A 22,119-nucleotide genomic window follows, 5' to 3' on the forward strand; every position below is an offset into this window, starting at 1 on the left:
ACTTGCAGGAGTATTCTCCTTATTCTGATTCTGATGCAGATGATTCCACTCCTTCTGCTTCTCCTCCAGAGGATTTTTCTTTCAGAGACACTTCATTCTATGAGGGAACATTTTAAGTGGGAAGGTCAGGACTTCTCTCATTCTAGGAAAAGGCTTAGGGAGTTTTTGCTGTTATGTTCTGGATGTTGTGGAAGATGTGTTTGCAGAGAATCCTGATTCTCTGCCTCCTGCTCCTGTTAAGGCCTCTGTTGTAAAAATTCCTCTAGATAAAGAAGCCAGAGCTTTGGATAGATGGGGAAAGAAGGTCTATACATCTTCTACCTTAGCTATGAGGGCTTTGAATTGCCAGTTTCATATGTTGAAATATCAAAACTTTCTTCTTTCTCAATTGAAGTCTAAGGTGGATGCTCTGGCAGAAGGCATTGAGTGTAAAGAGTTGCAAGATTTGGTGCATGTCTTTGAACAAGTGGGTAAGCATTCATTACAGTGTGGTTTTGATGCTGTGCAATTTATCTGACCATGTTAAGACAAGGATTTTGGATGCTCCTTTGCAGTCTGATGTGTTGTTTGGTTCACCTGTGGAATCAGTCTTGAATAAAATGGAAGACAAGGCTAAGTCTATGCAGGCTGTTAAGGATTTTTTGCAAGTTCAGCCTAGTAGGAATTGGCCTGCTAAGGATCCTTCTTATGATTCTCAGTCTAGGGGTAGATCTAGACGTGGTAGGGGCAGAGCTCAGAGTTCTTTCAGGCCTACAACAGGGAGTTCACCTGCACATTCTTCAGGTGAGGGCAGGGGCCAGTCCTAAACAGGCCCAATGACCTATTTTTCAGCTGCCAGATCCTTCTTGCCTGGCAGCACCTTTGGGAGGAAGGTTAGCACTCTTCAAGGAAAATTGGATGTTGATTATTGGATATCATACACCAGGGTTACAAGTTTTATTTCCATACCTTGCCTCCTTTCAAAGGCATGCCGGATGTTCCTCCTCAGCAAAGACTAGAGGCTCGCAAATTTCTTTACTACTTCAAATAGGGGCCATACAAACTGTTCCTCTGCCAGAAGTGGGCCTAGGATTTTATTCTCGCCTGTTTCTAGTACCAAAGAAATGGAGACCAATTTTGGATTTATCCATCCTCAACACATATCTGGACATTCCCAAGTTCAAAATGTTAACGTTACAACAGCTTTTACCTCTGCTGGGCAAAGATCACTGGATGGTGACTCTGGATCTCAAAGAGGCTTACCTTCATGTTCCTATCAGGCCCAGTTGCAGGAAGTGGCTGGGACTTCACATTATCAGTTCTCTGCATTAGAGTGTTCACGAAGGTTCTGGCTCCAGTGGTAGCTTTCTTCAGGCTAAGAGGAATACAGATCTATCCTTATTTGGACGATTGCCTGATACTGGCCAAGAAAAGGATGAACTTCTTCATCATTTACAGTATGTGATGGCAGTGTTAAGATGCCTGGGGTATTCTGTGAAGAAATAAAGTCCAGTCTAGTACCCTCTCAGGACATGTGCTTTCTGGGTGTGAGACTGAATACAGCATCCCAGATGGCCTTTTGACCCGACAAACAAAAGAATCTTTCTCTTTACTTCCACCAGTTGTCTCATCAGTCCAGGCTGACTGCAAGGACAGTCCTTCAAGCCTTGGGGTTCATGGCATCTTGTATTCTGGTACTTCCCAATGCCAAACTGCATATGAGGAAGCTACAATGGTATCTCAAGAATGTATGGACACAGCACTGCCAAGATTTGGACACTGTCATTCAAATAATACCTTGCATTCAAAAGGAATTTTTGTGGTGGGCTCAGGAATGTCACCTAAACAAGGGACTGCCAGAGTCAGATTTTAACGACAGATGCCTCAGACAAAGCTTGGGAGCTCATCTAAATGGAAAATGGATACAAGACACGTGGCCTGCCAGACTTCAACATCTACATATCAACTTGAAGGAGATGTTAGCAGTCCAATTTGCATTGATAGCTTTCAAGGATTTACTTCTTCCAGGGCAGGTGTTGATTCAAACAGACAACACAACTGTCATGTGGTACATCAACAAGCATTCTTATCCTCTATGCAGACAAGCAATGATTTTGTGGGAGACTGCTCTCAGTTTACAGCTAAATCTTCAGGCAAGGTTTCTGCCAGGAGCACAGAACTCCTTAGCAGATGTGTTGAGCAGACAAATTATGGATCCCCACGAGTGGAAATTGGATCCTCATGTATTCCAGAGGTTGACAGTGTTATGCGGAACTCCAGACATAGATCTGTTCGCTTCTCCACTAAATTACCAGCTGCCAAAGTTTTGCACAAAAAGGTTTCATCCCTCAGCTTGGAAAGTGGATGCTCTCTCATTCAATTGGAGCAATCTTCACGTGTATGCCTTTCCACCTCTGCCTCTCCTCCCAAAGGTACTGCTGAAGGTCAGACAGGACAAGCCAAACATGATTTTAATAGATCCAGATTGGCCTCGACAGCACTGGTACCCATTACTGAGAAGTCTGGTACAGGAGCCTCCATGGCCTTTGCCTTCGATTCCTCACCTGCTGGCTCAGGAGAACGGTCATTTACTCAATGTCAAACTTCATTCTCTACATCTGACAGCCTGGCATATTCTGGTTTAAATCCTGGAGGGTCTCAGCTTCCACAACAAGTTTTGAATGTTATTTTGGAGGCCAGAAGGCCTAGTACAAGGAAAGTTTACGCAGATAAATGGAGGAGATTTTTATTTTGGAGTACAGCAAAGGACTTTGATGTTTCTAAACCTAATTTAAGTGTGGCTTCAATACCTTACTGAGTTATTGGACAAAGGTTTGTCCTTCTCCTCTATAAAGGTTCATGCTGCAGCAATCTCTGCTCACTATGACTGTGACCCACCATTATTTTCTCAGCCTTTGTTTAAGCAATTCCTTAGAGGGGCAAAGAATATAAGACCCCGAGCTCCTACTCCTGCTTGGGATCTCAATTTTGTGTTGGAGAAACTCACTCTACAACCTTTTGAGCCTGCAGCATTGGCAGAGTTGAAATATTTATCTTGGAAGACTGCTTTTTTTGTTGGCCATTACCTCAGAAGGGTTTCTGAATTACAGGCCCTTATGGCAGTTGAGCCTTTCTTAATTTTCCACAAGGATAGGGTGTCTTTAACCCTTCTTTTTATGCCTAAAGTGGTTTCTAGTGTGGCTTTAAACCAAACTATTCATTTGCCTACTTTTTATGCAAACCCCCAAAATAAAGGGGAAAAGATTTTGCACACTTTGGATATTCACAGACAGTTGCGATATTATTTGAGCAGAACTAAAGGGTTCAGGCAGTCTCAGCAGTTGTTTCTTTTGCTTTGGGTTCTCAGGGCAAACCTGTTTCAAAACAAACTATTTCTAAGTGGATTGGTTTTGTATTGCTTTCTGTTATTCCCATCATGGTAAGGAGATTCCAGCTGGGATTAGGCCTCATTCCACTAGGGCTACTGCCACTTCTACAGCTTTTTACTAAAGATATTTTGGAAGCAGCTACTTGGAGTTCAGTGCATACTTTCTCTAAGCATTACCACCTTCCACTTTACTCTAAATCTAGGGCTGGATTTGCAACTGCAATTTTACAAGGCATGTTGGCAGCTCCTAATGCTTTATAGTTTTGCCATCCTCCCTTACCTCTGCTTTGGGATTCTACCCATATGTAAGGACTGCAGCAATGTGAGATGAAGAACATAGTACAGTTTTGTACCTACCATAAATGTAGATGTTCGAAGATCTACATTGCTGCAGTCTCCCTCCTTCCCCTCTGTTGTTGAAGGTGGTGGTGTGGTTTGTGTTGTACACATTGTAAATATGGTTAGTGCACGGGTGGTTGGTTGGGTTTTGCTGGTTTTTGGCTTTGGCCTGTCTTGTTAGGGCCTTCTGACATCTGGGGCAAGAAAAGACTGAGGAAATGACGTCGGTCATGCGCTTTTGTACCCTGACGTCCTGATGTCAGTTTTAAGCGCCTTGACCGACGTCAGCCTAATACTTTGGTATTCGGGCCGACCGAGGACAGCGGACTACCCATATGTAAGGACTGCAGCAATGTAGATCTTCGAACATCTACATTTATGGTAGGTACAAAACTGTACTTTTCACAGGTGGAAGTACAACTGCTTAGTGTTGCTGAACGTGTGCTTACATTCACAAGAGAGAGAGCACTTGTTATAAAATTCCACATGCCAGCAGAATGCATCTGAGTGTCTGACTAGATAGATTCATCTTTGTGATCCCTTGGAGTTAGCAGTAAAATGCTGGACTAAGTTAGCGTCTCACAGAGTAACTGTTGAACTAACAATTAGTGTGTGCCATACAAAATTGGGTATTGGTCATGGCTGTGCAATCCATGGGACAAGCAGAACCACTAATTAGTGTTGGATGCCTATAAAACTGTTTGTTTGGTATTTACTGTGGAATGCAGAGTTATGACCACTTTCTATGCAAATGCTTACACTGCAGAAACACAGGGCAGTGCAGCACCGTAAGTGATTTTATAAGTGAAGGTTTGTGAATAGCAACTAATCTTTCTCTGCAGATGTTTGATGTGGAGCAAACACACTGTATTTTTGTTGTGTCTTTCGGCTTTTCCTGGTTAGGGGTCGCCACAGCAGAACTCCTGTCCGCTAATGATTGGCAGTAGATTTTAACGTGCCGAGTTGCCAGCTCTGACGCACAACCTTCAACGAAGGTACTCCCATTCACGCATGTCTCCACACAGAAGACGCTCTAGCTGAGAATCGAACAGGACGTCTTACTGTGAGGCGTCAACGCTACCGCAGCACCACCAGCTCCAAGTATAATTTCCAAAATAGTTCAAGGAAGAAGTACAATGCAGGGTCTTTATTACACACAACAGTTTCATTTATACAACAATCTTATGAAAATATCAAGTAAGTATAAAGTCATGACACAAAGGAATAGGTAAAGGAAAAATACAACTCCAGCTCAGAACTACACTTCCTGATGCTTAAATTTATCACTTTCAAGAAAAACGTATACAGGAGTAAAATAATGAAGGTAAACTATCACTAAGTATACCATCTGAAATACAGAAATACATTCTTTAAATCTTTATACTTTACTTAAAATGTGTCAAAAGTGGTGCATTTTTCTCACAAAACACCCTCAATATTCAATAATAAGTTCCATTCTAAAACAGCAGTTTTTGACAAGAAACTTCTGAATTATTAAAATAGTCAGTATTCTTCAGAAAAAATAAATAAATGCAATTTCTGGGAATGTAAAGAAACAGAAGCCAGTCCTCCAAAACCACCTTGGACGAAAGTGGAGATTGCCTTTTTCACCACTGTTGTCCAAAAACACACTGTATAAAGGTTCATATGTTTATCCACAATGTAATCCAGAAACAAGCTGCCAATTTAGGGGATACTTCTTAAAATGTATATTTCAGAATACAGTACCTGTTTCGCAGGGAACTAGTTCACAAACTGGTTGGAAATATTTTGATGTTTAGTGTATTTCAGATATATATTCAGATTTATACAGTTCTTTGACTTGTAGTGTTTCACTTATTGCAGCAGGGTAAATAGATGGTTAATATTTCTGTAGTTATGTCATGCTTAAGCTGACAGTGGTTCATTGTACTGAGCTTTTCTTATCAGTTAAACAAGACAGAACCAGCAATATAGAGGTGGTGATTATGCTCTTGTGTATGGACATAAGCAGATAATTCAGCACACAATCCACAGATACAGCGGTTCCTATTAAGTGCTTCTTAAATTGGTTGCGCCTACTACTACATTTGCAGCTCTCATTCAGGTATGCAACATTCCAATGCAGTTTAGAAGGTTATGTCTGTGTGCTTGGAGATTCATATGGATACCTTGGGGGAAGCTGGAGGGACAGGAATGATTTACAAATGACTGAAGTCACAGATGCGTGCTGTTATTTGGACTTGCCACAAATAGATTCTGTGGGGAAGCAGTAGTTTAAGATGGATTAGTGAGCCCGAGTAGCTAAAGCAGGTACAGAAGAGGAATAATGGTAGCAGTCTTTTTATGTATGTATTTATTAATATGTTTTGTTAACATGGCTGTCCATGTGGTTGGAAGGTTTAGATGCTATGTTTTAAAGTTGTTAGAAGGGAATGCAAATCTGAACTTCTCACTTCCTGCTAGCCATCAGATACTGAACACCAAGTCTCGTGCTACAGAAAAAAAACAAAAGCTGAAAAACTGTCTGTTCCTCTTTGATGTCACCAATTCTTGGTGTGCACCTCTACTGTTACAGGGTTATATATCTTAAAGGTACTTGTTGGTTGTCAGCTTGGCTTTCAGATTCAGAGTACAAATCCATTTACTGCAGCTATAACTAAATAGAAGGAAGGTAGAATATTCCTGTTAGACTTTGCTTATTCTGGCTGTAAGCCATTTTATTACAAGGTTAGCTATGTTATCACTTACTCATTTAACCTGGTCTTCCTTCAAGATGGGTATTGGCAGGAGAAGTGTGTGTGTGTTAGGGCTTAATGTTATTAATCATTTGTGCCAAGGATGGATGGAGCTGCATGACAGTATGCCTCATTTGAGGCAGACGTATCCTGAATACACTTTGAAGCGGCATTAGAAAAGCTTGATAGAAAACAACAGTCTGATAGTTTGTGAGCTTGTCCTTTTTATTGTTCCAAATAGACATCTGTTTAAGTGAGTCACAGCGTGTAATGTCTTAATCTTGAAAACAATCTGATCCGTCCATTTAAATTATAAGTAAGTTACCTTTTCTGAAAAATCTGAAACCTGCTTAATGGAATATAGCACTGAAAGAGTAGTAGATAAAGTGTTCATGGACTTTATCAAAGCCTTGACTTGGTAAGTATAGGAAACTGCTTTCAAAATAGCAGGGAATGGGATGAGACCAAGACTGAAGGAATGGACAGCCTCCGATGCAGAGTGTTGTGAGGAGAGGGATGGTGTCAGAAGTAAGGGAATGCTAGTGGAGGATGATATAGATCAGTACTACTTTCATTGCTGTTCATTGTGTTAATTTCATGTATATCTAAGGGAAAAGAGAACATATCAGCCTCTTTTCTGATCTCAAAGATAGCAGCAACATGGACAAATCAGGAGAACAGTCTAAGGAAAATTTTATGAAGGCTGGCCAAGTGGGCAGAAAGATGGCGAATAGAACCCGGTGCATATAAAGAGAAAGTAATGAATTTGAGCTGAAACGACATTCACTTTTTTATTGGGGGGGGGGGGTTGAAGTTGGAGTAGACCTCGTGATGGTAGAACAAGAGAATGGCCTGAAGTGTTTATATCACCTGACTGAACCACAGGAACACATTAAAAAGGTTGTGGCAACAACAAAGACAGTAATGTGGTGTATCCTCAGTAGACCAAGGCTCATGAAACAAAATAGTATTTCTTCTAAATTGCAACCCTGGTCAAGGGCACCTTGTGTACTGTTTCCAGTTTTTGAAGTAATAACCAGATGAGGAACATTACATTGTTTGAAAGAGTTGAAAGGAAGGTCACCATAATTGTGAGTGGGATGGAGGGGAAAGGGATATGAACAGAAATTAGGGAACCTGGAACTCATCAGATACCTGTGCAGAACAGAGTGCATATGATGCAGCTGTACAACATTGTATCTGTGAGATATGAAAGGGGTCAAACAAAATATGAAGGCAGAGCATAGGCTGCAAATGTAAAGGATCAGGTACTCCCTTGATTTATAAACATTTTCTCCAGAGGGGTTGTGGACCTGTGGAGGGGACCTTTTAAAGGGATTTTGAAGAAGGGCACACATGGGCATGGGATTTGTGGAGAAATGTTGAGAGGAGAGGTAGAACATTAACTGCATCTTAAGAGGTGAATAAAGTGGCTGATTGTTTTCTGCTGTCAAACAGCTGTAATTTTTAATATTCGTAATGTTGGGTGTCTGTAGGTCTTAGCAGTGGCGTCCTTCTCGGTGATTATTCTGATGTAATCATACTGTTTCTCTTCCACTTAAAAATATTTTTTCAGAAATTCTCACACTTGCTGAGATTCAAGATGCTACACTGAGCCTGCTTACTTGTCCTTTGGACAGAACATTGCGTCTGTTTTGATTGGGACCAGCCTTAGCCCTCTCCATTGAACATTCCTAAATGGGGAATACTTGCTCTTTTGTACAAAGGAATGATTACCATCACTCAGGCATCTAGTTAAATGTGGTTCACTTATGGTATAAACAGATGCCTTGAGTCTTCAATACTGTTCCAACAAACCTTTTGGAAATCTTGAAATCACAGAGTTGCACTTTGTTATGCAGTGTTCTAGCATTTCTTTCTCAGTAGAAGCAACTTAATTGTCATCATGAACATTGAAGACACTTATTCCACTGAATGCATGTTTTTTGCATCATACAACAAGTGTGGAGAAAACTTTTTTTTTTTACATTACAAGAGCATGATTTTTACCTGGGTGCTTTTTGCCCCCATTCCTACTAGCCAGCAGTCTTACATACACATTCATTTTGCCACCTGCGAATTTCTCCAGGGCTGGGGGTGAAAAATGTTGATAAGAGGGGTCCAGCATCAGCATCCTGGCATTCATAAGGTTGCTATATGGTACCTTCCCACCTTATTCCACTGCTTCATCTAGCAGCCATGGAGTTATGTACCCTACCGACAAACACGTTCTCCTGGGTCAGGCACCAGAGAAGAACATTCTTTCTAATTCAGCCATAAATGAGTACATCTTATCCCATCTGCCAAGTGAGTCCCACAAATCTGGACACCAAAGGTCAACCTATCCTTTTAACCACGACAGTCGGACATTCTCTCCATTTGGCAATCTGCATAATCTGTCATAGGTGAAGGAGTCCATTGCCCTCCCGCTGATATCTCTATGCTTCTACATACATGACTGTTTGAGGACTATCGTGACAGGCTTGAGATTTTAAGCCTACATCTCCCAGTGAGCAGCTTTTGTGCAAGCCTGCATTTAAATTGGAGCATATCCAGACTGGGAACAACTTCCTTCCCAGGGAATGATTGGGCAGATACTGCCATTCACTTCAGATGTTCTTCATGTTTCACTGTTGCAGTCATTACATTTACTTGGCCCGAATAACAAAGTCTTTGGCCCTGCATCAGTTGCTGTCTCCTCTTCCATGACGTCAGGTCATCAGGGGTATAAAACATGCAGCCGAAGCCATTTTAATCAGTCTTTCTTTCCGCACGGTGCCCGAAGCAGAAGCAGTTCGCAAGTGCCGGTCGGCCGACTCCTGGAATTTTCGTTTTCGAGTTTCAGAACCGAAGTCTTCAAGCTAAAGCTAAGTACCTCCTTGGGGAAACTTTTTCTTGCTCCTTACCGATGTCAGTAAAAGTTAATAATTGCATAACTTGTGGGAAGCAAATACCTCATAAGAATTTTCATTTGTACTGTATTCCTTGCCTAGGCCCTGATCACAACTTGCCTTGCTGTCAGTTTTGTGCTAAATTTAACCAACGCACTATTAAGCGTCGGTATATTTTTGCTTCCAAATATTTTGGCTCTAGATTTAACTACCCTGAAATGTCATCTGTTAGCAATCCGACTACCGGAGTACCCAAAAAACGCAAGGAAAAAGACAGAGACAGACCATCGAGGTCCAAAACCGACGCCGAAGCATCTTCTAAGCCAGTCGCCGGTTCGCCGGTACTCAGTGAGGCACTTTCGCAGCCCCTGATACCCGCTTTTGAGTCGCAGGCCTCTACCGAGACCCATTCGGAGTCCTGTATGCTGCGAGATTCGCAAAGTATTGAACCCGCGGATGTCTCTCCCTTGTATGGGTCCGGAGCCGCTGAGCAGGCACTGGTTTCTGAGGGTGTTTTCAGGCCTCAACATTTTTATATTAAACCGACGCCATCAACAAAAACAAGGTCAAAAACAACTTCTGTGTCTAAAAAAAAAAAGACGCATGAGCCACGTGCTCAGGCCCCTATGCCTAAAAAACAAATGATCAAAATGGCTGAGGATTTGATTACCTTGATCTGGGGTTCCCAGCCCCCCCCCCCCCCCTGCTAAGAGGCCTAGGCAAGGCACTGAGTATGAATTTTCAGATCAGGTTTCCATTTCTTCTGATTCCTCTTCTGATCAGAAGTTTTCTATTCCACCTTATGAGGATTCTGATGCAGAGGAATCCATCCCATCTGCATCTCCTCCTGAGGATTACTCTTTTGGAGAGACTTTGCATACTTTAAGGGAACATTTTCACTGGGAGAGTAAGGACTTCTCTGAATCAAAAAAGAGGCTTAGGGATTTCCTTCTTCTTCCTCAGCATAGGCCTTTGGCAGTACCTCCTGTTTTAGACATTGTTGATGATGTGTTCTCGGAATCAAGCATGACTCCTGATTCCCTGCCTCCGGCTTTAAGCCAGACAGATATTACAGGGTTCCTGACTCCCACAAATTTCTTTTCAAAAATCCTGCTGCTGATCGTGTGACTATTTCTCAGGACCCAAGGGTGTAAAGGCTTCTACAGCCAAAAATCCTACCCCTTCTCATAGAGATTCCAGGGCGCTGGATAGATGAGGTAAGAAGGTTTATACGTTTGCAACCCTGGCAATCAAGGCTTTAAACTGCCAGTTTCATATGCTTAAATATCAACAGCGTGTTATGGGCTTACTGAAACAGAAAATGATGTTGATTTCTGATTGTGTGGAAAATAAAGAGTTACAGGATTTATTGCATTCAGCAGAACAGGTTGGAAAGCATACTTTGCAATGTGGATTTGATTCCTTGGAGGCCTGTTGTAGGTCCGCCGTTACTGAATCTGTGATAAGAAGGCATGCTTGGCTCAAGGAGCAAAATTTTCCTGATCATGTTAAAGCTAAATTGTTGGATACCCCTTTGCAGCATGATACTCTGTTTGGTAATAAGGCAGAAGAGGTATTAAAGAAAATGGAAGACAAAGCTAAATCTATGCAAACTGTAAAAGATTTCTTACAAGTGCAGCCACCCAGGTTCAGTAGACACTGGCCTACTAAAAATTGTTCCTTTCCTGTGTCCAACAGAGCCAATCAGGGCAAATCCAGGCACTCAAAAGGCTCCAGATATCAATCACAGGGATCTTACAGGTCAAAGCAATGGGGTGCCTCCTCCTCCAAATCTGGAGGTAACAAAGCACAACCCTACAGTAAGCCATCTCAATGACTTCCCTCTACCATCTCCAGGCAGTTATCTTTTGGCAGCCCCTTTGGGGGGAAAACTAGCACTTCATGCTCAAAATTGGCAGTTAATAACCCAGGACAAGTGGGTATTAAACATAGTATCCCAGGGGAACAGATTTCATTTCCATACTTTGCCAGTTCCAAACTGATGGCCAGATCTGCCACAAAACCAGTGGGCAGAGGCCCAGAAACAAGTCATATCCCTCATGGATATGGGGGCTATTTAACCGGTACCAAAAAAGGAAAAAGGACAAGGATTTTATTCAAGACTGTTCCTGTTACCCAGAAAAGACAATTCATGGTGTCCAGTACTGGACTTATCGATTCTGAACACGTTCCTGGGCATTTCAAAATTCATAATGTTGGTTTTGCAACAGCTACTGCCTATGCTAGGCAAAAATGCTTGGTTAATAACTCTAGACTTAAAAGAGGCATACCTGCATATCCCAATAAGGGAATCTTGCAGAAGATACCTCCACTTCAAAGCAGGTTTTTTTGCATTACCAATTCTCTGCACTGCCCTTTGGCTTATCTACTGCACCCAGGGTCTTTACAAAGTGGCTGGCACAAGTAATTGCATTCTGCAGACAAATAAACTTTCAGATTTATTCTTATCTGGACGATTGTCTCATTCAGGCAGAGGACAAGGACACTCTTCTTCAACATCTGGCATTTGTAAAAAGGCTTCTAGCATGCCTAGGGTACACCATAAACAAAAAGAAATCACAACTGGTACCCTCTCAAATAATTACATTCCTGGGTGCAAGGTTGAATACAACTGCCCAGATGGCTTACCTCACGCCAGACAAATACAACTGACAGCATACTTCAATCAAATGGCAACAAAAGCCCAGTAATCTGCAAGACAAATTCTGCAGGCTTTGGGGTTCATGGCAACAAGCATTCTTCTAATTCCATATGCGAGACTGCATATGATTAAACTTCAATGGTATCTAAAAAGTTTATGGAGTCAACATTATCACAGCCTGGAAACAATGATTCCTCTCATTCCCTGCCTACAACAGGAGTTTCTTTGGTGGGCAAAGACATATCACCAAAACAAGGGACTGTCATTCACACTACCCCCTGCCACCCAAACCCTAACTACAGATGCATCAGACTATGCTTGGGGGGCCCACCTGGTAGGGAGATGCATTCAGGTCAAATGGAGCCCAAACCAAATGCATCTGCATATCAACCAGAAATAAATGCTAGCTGTTCAGAATGCTCTGACAGCCTTCAAGGACTTGCTTCATACAGGACAACTACTGATAAAGACAGATAACACCACAGTTATGTGGTACATAAACAAGCAGGGGGGTACCCATTCATACACTCTTTGCAAACTAGCCATGGCCTTGTGGAACACAGCCTTGACTTACCAAATACTTATTCAAGCACAATTCCTGCCAGGAAGGCAAAATACTCTGGCAGACGACCTAACAGAAATCTTATGGACCCACACGAATGGAAACTGGATCCAAAAATCTTCAGCATGTTAACACAGAAATGGGGAAGCCCAGACATAGATCTATTTGCCTCTCCCCAAAACCATCAGTTGGACAAATTCTGCACAAGAACTCATCACAAAAAAGCATGGAAAGTGGATGCTCTATCCTTCATTTGGAAAAACCTATCAGTCTATGCCTTTCCCCCTCTGCCTCTACTCTCCAAGGTCTTACTAAAAATCAGACAGGAAAATCCAAAAATTATTCTAATTGCTCTGGACTGGCCTCGCCAACACTGGTACCCGCTTCTAAGGAATATGTCACACCTTCCTCCGTGGTACTTGCCTCAAATATCTCATCTACTGTCTCAGCAGAACTATCAAATTCTGCAGACTCTGCTACTAACTTTGAATCTTGCAGCATGGCTAATCAACTAATTATTCAAACCACACCTCTCAGTAAACCTGTGATGGATGTCATCTTGGGAGCCAGAAGGCCTAGTACTAGAAAAATCTTATGCTGATAAATGGAAGAGATGCTGTGCTTGGAAACAAGGCCTAATATTCCTCAGGTTTTACAATACTTAACTGAAATGCTTGACAAGGGCCTATCTTTTTCTTCTATAAAAATCCATGCCTCTGTCATCTCTGCTCATTACAACACAGATCCTCCCCTCTTTTCTCATCCACTGCTAAAACAGTATCTCAGAGGGGCCAAAAATGTAAGGCCTACCACGAGAGCACCAACTCCTGCATGGGACCTCAATTTTGTGCTGGAAAAACTCACCCTGCCTTCTTTTGAACCAGCAGCTACTGCTGATGTAAAATTTCTATCTTGGAAGACAGCCTTTATTTTGGCAGTTACTTCAGTTAGAAGGGTTTTGGAACTACAGGCTCTCATGGCAGTGGAGCCTTTCATTCTATTTTACCCGGACAGAGTGGCTCTCAGGACCAACCCTTCCTTTATGCCTAAGGTGGCATCCAGTGTGGCTCTTAACCAGACCATTCACCTGCCAACTTTTTTCCCAAATCTGCAGAACAAGGGAGGAGCAGATTCTGCATTCATTGGATGTACACAGACAACTAAGATTCTACTTAAACAGGACAAAATCTCTAAGAAAGTCTGAGCAACTACTGGTAGCATTTGCTGCAGGATCAGAGGGGAAGGCTATATCAAAGCAGACTATTTCTAAATGGATAAGCCACTGCATTCGTTTCTGCTATTTGCACCATGGTAAACCTGTGCCCAAGGGAATCAGATCCCATTCCACCAGGGCTGCCTCCACTTCAGCAGCCTTTCTCAGAGGGGTCCCAACCAAAGACATTCTAGAAGCTGCAACCTGGAGCTCTGTTCATTCATTCACAAAACATTATCATTTTCCTCTCTTCTCTAAATCTAGGGCAGGCTTTGCCACTGCAGACCTGCAGGGCCTTATCGCTGCTCCTAATGCTGTTTAGTTCCATCCTCCCATCCATAGCTTTGGGATTCTACCCAAATGTAATGACTGCAACAGTGAAACACGAAGGACATAGTACAGTTGTGTGCACTTAACCATAAATGTAGATGTTCGAGTGTATTCACTGTTGCAGTCCAGGTTACCCACCCGCCATCCCCCATTCTATACCTTTTCTTTCCTTCACTGTACTCAAAAGCCTTTGTGGTATATTTGCTTTTAGTTGAAGGTAAATTTTATGTTTCTAAAGTGCATTTATATATTAACAGTTTATTTTTATATTTTTGCACCCCATTTGGGGGGCACCTGACATCTGGGGCAAGAAAAACTGATTAAAATGGCGTTGGCTGCATGTTTTATACCCCTGACGTCATGGAAGAGGAGACAGCAACCGATGCAGGACCCAAGACTGTTATTCAGGCCGACTGAGGGCAACCTGCCAGCATATTACCCTAAATGTAATGACTGCAACAGTGAATACACTCGGACATCTACATTTATGGTAAGTGTACACAACTGTACTTTCTCCTCACTGCAACTCCAACAGGTGTCAAGGCTGCTACTGGAACTCTGGTTTCCTAAGTTGTAGGCATGGCTTTACCCTGTATACCAGCTAAGCTGGCAACAGAACCATGCATATAATAGAATGTAACCACAAATCTTCACTTGTGTTCTTCCAACCCTGTACAGTTGTTTTTTTCCATAGGTTGAATACGTTACTTTATTTTGTACTTCATCTCTAATCCTTGTTTACTGGCTGTTGAACATACTTAGTTGTAGCAACACATACCTTAGCAAAAGTGTATCATTGCATAACCACATAACCTGCAGTGGGCTATCCTTTGCTGTCTTAAAACAATCATGGATCTTGTTTAAGTTTTTGTTCAGTTGTGTAAGTTTACTTTCTTATGTTTTTGAAGATAATTATACTTGATGAAATGGCTTACTTTTTTGTTTTGTTTTTCTTTTATCCATTTTTTGTGAATATATAATTTGTTTTTAATAGGTAAAATGCCAACTGTAGTGTCCCCAGAGCTCTACAGAACTCGATTCTGCGAAGCAATGGACAAGTATTTCTTGATGGTACCTGATCACTGGACTGGCCTAGGTGTGAACTGCTAACCTTCATTATCAGAACAGGAATTCAAGAATTTAAAGTCCTGAAACAGCACATATGACAAGGTGGCCACACCTGTAGGCTAGGTCATAGTGCTTGTGGTGTTCAACCTGTTTACATGGCAGTATCGGTCTTCTCCGAGGACAGAAGTTTAAATCAAGCTGAATTTGTAAGGACTACCATCAGCAATAAGTGAAGCATCAAACTGCACAAGGAGGAGATTGGTTTCAAAGAATGCCAGACTGAAAAAAAAAATCATCAAACACAGTGCATTTAAAAAAAAACTGCCTAAAGTGTAGATTTAATTGTACTTGAATGTGTCAGAATGCAGTAATGCTTTATTGGAATATAGAAACATGGACATCACTGGTTTCATAACCCTAGCTGGTTAAGCAGTTAACATGTTAACTGGTAATTTATGCATTATGATCATGATTGATATTGCTAAAGCATTTGTTGTGATGAAGTGCATTTTCTCTTCAATTACCAGAACAATTCCCTGTGCAACAGTCTTGCAATGAGGGAGGGTAGCTTTTCATGGACATCCAGTTCCAAATTACTTGTTCCCCACCCAGCTTTTATTCTTAAATTTAGCATGCTTCTATGAAAGTAGCATGTTAACCTTTACATCTAGAAATTGTAAGGGTGGGTACCTTTCCTGTGAGATTAAAAGTTCATTGTAATGAAAAAATAAGATTACAGTACAGGAGCAAATTTTAATTGTAATGTTTTGCTCCTCACCCCTAGTAATTTGTTATGCAGGAATTTCAGTTTAGGCCCGCTGATTCATTATTAGCTACCTTGAGTAAACTGAACTGGCCAAGTCAAGAGTTTCTCACTTCTTGTATGCATATATGCAATGGTCCCATTTAGGAGACATTTTCATTTGTTTTGTGCAATATTACATTTTGTAATGTAAATATATATATGTATGTGTTGAGTTTTTATTAACTGCCTTATTTTTAATGCCTGAAAGTCAGTATTTATTTAGTTTTTGTTGTTGATAATAGAAATAAGTTGCCCAAAAGACCACTTTTTTTCTTTTTTAACTGCCTGGGTTTAACGAATGCACTTGCCAACTTCCATAAGCATTCTTGGAGCCTTGAAAGGCACATACTGATGTGACTCCCTTTTCTGTATTAGAAATGTCTTCAAAATTTAAAGCAGTTTTTAATGTGATCATCTTAATATAGCAGTGTGCCCTATAACATTTTCACTAACATTCCAGTTTAACCACAGCATTTTTCAGTTTTTCATTTATACATTATCACACAAATATAATGTTATGAGTACTTTCATTTTGACTAGGGAACAATGTTAACTATAAAGAGGTTTATACTAGAAAAGAATGTAATCAACTTCATAGATTTTATTTATTTTTATGTGGATTTCCATTTAGCTTTATTAAATTAAAATTGGGTATTGTTCCATTTTCCAGGGACTTGAATTCCGCGGCATACAATATGAAAACCAGTATTCTTAAGTAAAATCACTGTATAGTTGCATACTACAGATAAGAGTGGTAAAATGTAATTTTCTTTTTGAAGGAAAACAGTGACTATTCAGAAGTTGTTATCTTCTGTTTGGAAGCATTTACCTGTTTTCTGGTATCCAGGTACTCTTACAGTTTATGTACTTGACAGTTTGTTTTGGAAAATCTATATTTGTTTTGTGTCTGAAGCAAGGGTAGATGTTTTATAAAGCTAAACATTCATCATAAGGCACTGGACTGCTGTGATTGCAGGCGGTTCAAAAGAATGTAGATATTAATTAAGTTATATTAAAGTCTACTTCCATTTATTTTGTTTTCCATTAGAGCACCATTCCTGACTGAAGATGAACTCAGACTTCCACTTGTAAACTATTTTGTAGCATGTTGTGATAATGGAACACTTCATGCCCTAAGAAAAGATGCATTTTGCCACACCATATTTTAATGACATCAGTTTAAGAAAAATAAATAAAAAGTATTAATTATTTTAATTAAAAGGGCTGTAATTTTTGATGCTCTCAAGTTTTTTTACAGCATTAAAAAAAAATCTTAAGATATTGTCTAACTTTTTCAAAGCTTTGTTTTTCTGTTTTTCAAGAGCCAGATGTATTTTTAGAATGCCTACATCTAAAGGGAGAGATTTGGCCAGAGATATTTTACAGAATGTTCAGCATGAAAAAATATAGAAAACTTTTTTCCATTACAATGTCAGTGATTATTTAGTTTGTTTCAGCAATCCTTTTTTTTATTGCTAGTTAACCGATTTCAGACTACAGATTTTAGTATAACCAGGGACACTGATTTTCCATTTTTCCTGGAAACGTACTAGTAAATCCAAAATTTGGAATGTCTGAATATTGAAAATATAAAGCACATGAGGGCACCTTAAACTTTAGCTAGCTTGAACATTTCAGAGGTGGAACAGGTTCCCCTTGTCAAGGTCTGAAAAGAGTTGAATGAACTACAAAGAATAGCTAACAAAGCTGTTTGAGCTAAAGCTAAATAAACGGTAATTCAAATTATTCACTTTATATCCACTTTAGAACTTGTTAGTTTTCTGAAAAACAGACAGCAATGTTCTTTCTCTTCTTAGTAGCAGTAATCTTTATTTTGTTTAATCCTTTTTAAAAAGACAGATGAGCGCTGTAACAGTTTTAACTACTAAGCTCATATTTATACAATTGCTAGCTTGTAGAATTTACATTCGAATAATATAGTATTTGAATATCAGTGTTGAGAAGCATCAGATTCTGACCTCTGTAATTGTCATTGGTCAAAAACACCTTAATCAGCCTGTGTGTGTCTGTAGTGAGGTGTTTTTTGATTGGGTGTTTGTTGTCTTCACTTTGGACTGCCTCTCATTGAAAAGCCATTAAATTCCATCCTTGCTAATTTAACTTATTGTACATTGTTCTTCATTGGGCTAAGGCCCGAAGCTCATCGCTGGCCAATAGGTGCCACCAGTGACTCACTGTACCTCTGAGACACTGCCAATTTCTTATTCATTACAAAGTTTCCCATAGGTAACCTGCAAAAAGCCCTATTTAACCACTTGTTTAATGCAACTTAAGATTGTTCCAGTCACCCACGAATGCGTATCTACCATTATTCTTTGTAGTTCACTTGAATGTCTGAAAAAACAGGATTTTCACAGAATTTGGTATTTTAGACCAGAACACTCATTCACCACAACATGTATTTCCTCTCATAATACTGACAGATTGCTGCATTGTCTGTTCTTTACATAGAAACTGTCTTAATTTTACACATATAGATGTAGTAGAAAATTATAATGAGATCACAGTAAAGACTAAAAATTACATTTAAAAACCTCAGGTAAAATACCCAGATTTTTAAGAACCATAAGTCAGCATCCCCAAGTAAGTTTTGATTCAAGTTGTACATAGTGATGCTATTAAGATGCATCTAAAGGTTGTGAGCTTTGTTGGTTTTCTTTAACTTTAGTGGATGTTGCGATGTAAAGCTATATGAAGTATATGAAGGTGACAACACTTCAGTTAAATATTGTTATTGTTATTTATCAGGATTCAGACCTTAAGTTGTTCTTTGCATTTTGCTACTGTTCATGATACTCTGTCCATGTACCCACTCAATTTCTGCTTGCGTATCACTGTGTAACAGTATAGGGGTACTGTTGTATCTTGCGTTTGACCTGCTGGCTGCTTAACCTAATTGGCTAGACTACATTATAGCTGTACTTTATAGCAGTTGAACTGACTTCATGCTGCCATGCTTGCCACCCTATATTACCGCAGTATGGATGTGGATGTGATGAGGTATGTGACACAGAAGAGGGATGGAAGATTATTTTGCTGGTGCACAATGTATTGGTGATTCTTACTCAAAAAAAAAAAAAAAAGTGTCCAGTGGCTTAGTGTAGAGAAATGGAGCCCTGATTGTGACTGAGATGATCTGTTTGGCAGTTGGGCTACTAGGCAAGGTGATTCCAGTTAGGACTTCCCCTTCCCTGCATATCTGTAAATACTCACCTCTCACCATTTATGTGATGCCTGCTCCCTGAATGTGGCCCCCCCACACACACACACACACACACACACACACACTTTTAAAGGTGAATTGGCAGTTTTAGAGCTAGCAGACCATGACTTTGTTATGAATCAGGCGATGAGGGCTCACCTGTTGAGTCACAGCAGGATTTGTTTTGACTTCGTGCCCCTTCTGATGAGGAGGAAAAGAAAGATCTGATAGGGAAATAGGGTGAATGTTAACCACATATGACGGAGCAAAAAAATAAATAAATAAATAAAATTGCTCTAAACTCGGAGGGGAAAAAACTCTCAAAATTACTTGTATTTCTGACAGTAAACTTTTTGTTGAATATGTAAGTGAACACACTATTATATATGGTACATTTGTCTCAATATATTAAATAGAATCATTTAAAAATTTACAACCAAATAATTATCGAGCAGCTCTCTCACCTTAATTGCTGATACAACCATTTTGGTATTATTTATGCCTTAAACGTTTGCAGGGAAGTGCAAAACGTTTGTCACATTTTGTTTGCCATCTTTTTTTTGTATACAAGCACACCCATTAATATTGATATCATTTTATGGTTGCTGTTTTTTGGTAGGTTATTTCTCCATTTGAGAGTAATAGAGATTCAGTCGCCTCTTTGTAGCTTTAAAAGTCATCAGCGCTCCAGAAGCGTTGCCTGATTGCTCACCACTGGAAGAGGTCGGGGGTCGTTTTTCCTTGTACCCCGCTGCTTGCCAAAATATAACCACCGACTTTGGGTATAACAGATAATATACAGAGGCTATCGCATCTCCTTCCATCTTTGTCCAATCCATTCAGAGTATTACCTGATGTTCCACCCAGTCAAAGGAAGCAGCAGCACACGAAATCCAAAACCTGCTACACAAGAGTCATCCAGATCCCCCAGACCAGATAGGATCCGTTTTTTACTCAAGGTTCTTTTAGTGCCAAAAAAGACGGGACTGGAGACCAATTCTGGATCTTAGCACACTGAATAAATTTGTGAAAACAGAGAAATTCCGGATGGTCACGGTTCAGTCTATCCTTCCTCTTCTGGAAGAAGACAATTGGATGTGCTCTGTAGATCTTCAAGATGCATATTACCACATAAAAATGGACAAACACTCAAGAAGATAAATCTGCTTCTACATAGGAGCCAGTCACTACCAGTTTTGAGCTCTGCCCTTCGGTCTCTCTACAGCCCCCAGGGTGTTCACCAAATGTATGGCAGTGGTTATCGCTCACTTGCGACTTTAAGGATTCCAGGCATTTTCATATATAGACGACTGGCTCCTCGCCTCCCCCACAAAGTGTCTACTGGAAGAAGCCCTGCACTATACTCTCCTAACAGCTCAAAGCTTGGGAATCACTAGAAACTGGGAGAAATCCAACAAGATCCCAACTCAGTCTTTGGAATTTATAGGGGTACTGTTGGACATGAGAAATTTCACAGCATCCCTTCCAGACTACAGGCTTCAGAGAATAAGGCAACAGGTTCAACCTCTGCTCTGTCACCACAAATCTCCCGCTCAATCTATACTCCAATTGTTGGGATCAATGGCAGCCTCTATCACCATTGTTCCTCTAGCCAGATTCCACATGAGGCTTCTTCAGTGGCTACTTCTCACTCAGTGGTACCCTCTACAACATCCTTTGTCTTTTCAGATAAGTGTAAGTCAGAGATGCATGCAAAATTTACTCTGGTGGACGTCTCGAAATCCCCAACAATGGTCTCACCCCTTCAACCCCCATCAACAGATAGCCATGGTGACCATGGACACCTCCCTGATGGGGTGGGGGCAATGTCAGGGAAACTCGGTCCAAGGCACCTGGTCGGAGACATAGGCTCATTTGCATATCAATGTCCTGGAACTAAGGGTGGTGCTACTAGCATTGCAAGCATTTCATTCCATCCTTCCATCAGGGACTATTGCGATCCAATCAGACAACATGTCAGTGGTCTGGTACATCAACAAACAGGGGGGCACCAGATCTTACCCATTATGCCGAGAGGACTTGAGAATATGGCAATGGGCGATAGCTTACAACCGCTTTCTAATTGCATTGCACATTCCCGGGAGCTCCAGTGTGATGGCAGACAAATTGAGCAGGTGCATTCTGCAACCTCACGAGTCGTCCCTCAATCCTGTGTTAGCGGCACATCTTCAACCGCTGGGGCCAGCCTTGCTGCGACCTATTTGCCTCCCCAACCAACTACAAATGCAGCAACTATTTTGCCCTAATCCCCCCTTGGGGACAGTCACCAAGAGACGCTCTAGTCCACGCTTGACCCTCGGGTCTGCTTTATGCTTATCCTCCGCTTCCCCCATCTCCCAATTTCTGAAGAAAGCAAGACAGTTAAAGAGCAAAGTGATCCTCATTGCTCCATATTGGCCTTGACAAGTCTGGTTTCCCCTTCCACTGGCCTCGCCTGCTAGAGCAACCATGGATTCTCAATCCATCCCCACCATTGATCTCCCATCCACAGGGCCTGATTCACCCCAATCTAACAACCCTGAAACTGACAGTTTGGTTTCTCCACTTCCATTGATTGCTAGGCATGAAAACCTCTCATCCCCTGTGTGCAGTATTCTTACTGCATCTCATAAATCATCCACCAGACTAATCTGTCTTAACAAATGGAAAAGGTTTTCTCTATGGGCAGTGAATTAACAATTTAGACCCCTTGTCAGCCCAGTTTTGGTGGTACTGGATTACTTATCACATCTTTTCCACTCTGGGGTGTCTGCCTGTACTATTCATGTTCAATTAGCTGCCATCTCAAATTTCCACATTGGTTTTCAATGTTCTTCACGTATGTCACACAGACTCTGTAAAAGTTTCTTGAAAGGGGTTATCAACCTAAAACCTCCATTTAGAGAACCGGTACAACCTTGGGATTTGGCATTGGTTCTGCA

The 22,119-nt window shown here is 40.9% G+C and overlaps 1 protein-coding gene across 1 annotated transcript in view; it reads left to right on the forward strand.

The window, feature by feature from the left end:
* Window positions 1-17,169, forward strand: part of PIKFYVE (phosphoinositide kinase, FYVE-type zinc finger containing) — a 3,858,188-nt gene extending 3,841,019 nt beyond the window's left edge. Inside the window, 1 exon segment of the mRNA XM_044075403.1 lies at window positions 15,076-17,169. Within this exon segment, the coding sequence (XP_043931338.1) occupies window positions 15,076-15,191 (116 nt within the window). The 3' untranslated portion in view covers window positions 15,192-17,169.
* Window positions 17,170-22,119: the final 4,950 nt, after the last annotated feature.

This window comes from Protopterus annectens, chromosome 6.part1, assembly GCF_019279795.1.
Source record: "Protopterus annectens isolate FY-2018-M chromosome 6.part1, PAN1.0, whole genome shotgun sequence".
NCBI lineage: Eukaryota > Metazoa > Chordata > Ceratodontiformes > Protopteridae > Protopterus > Protopterus annectens.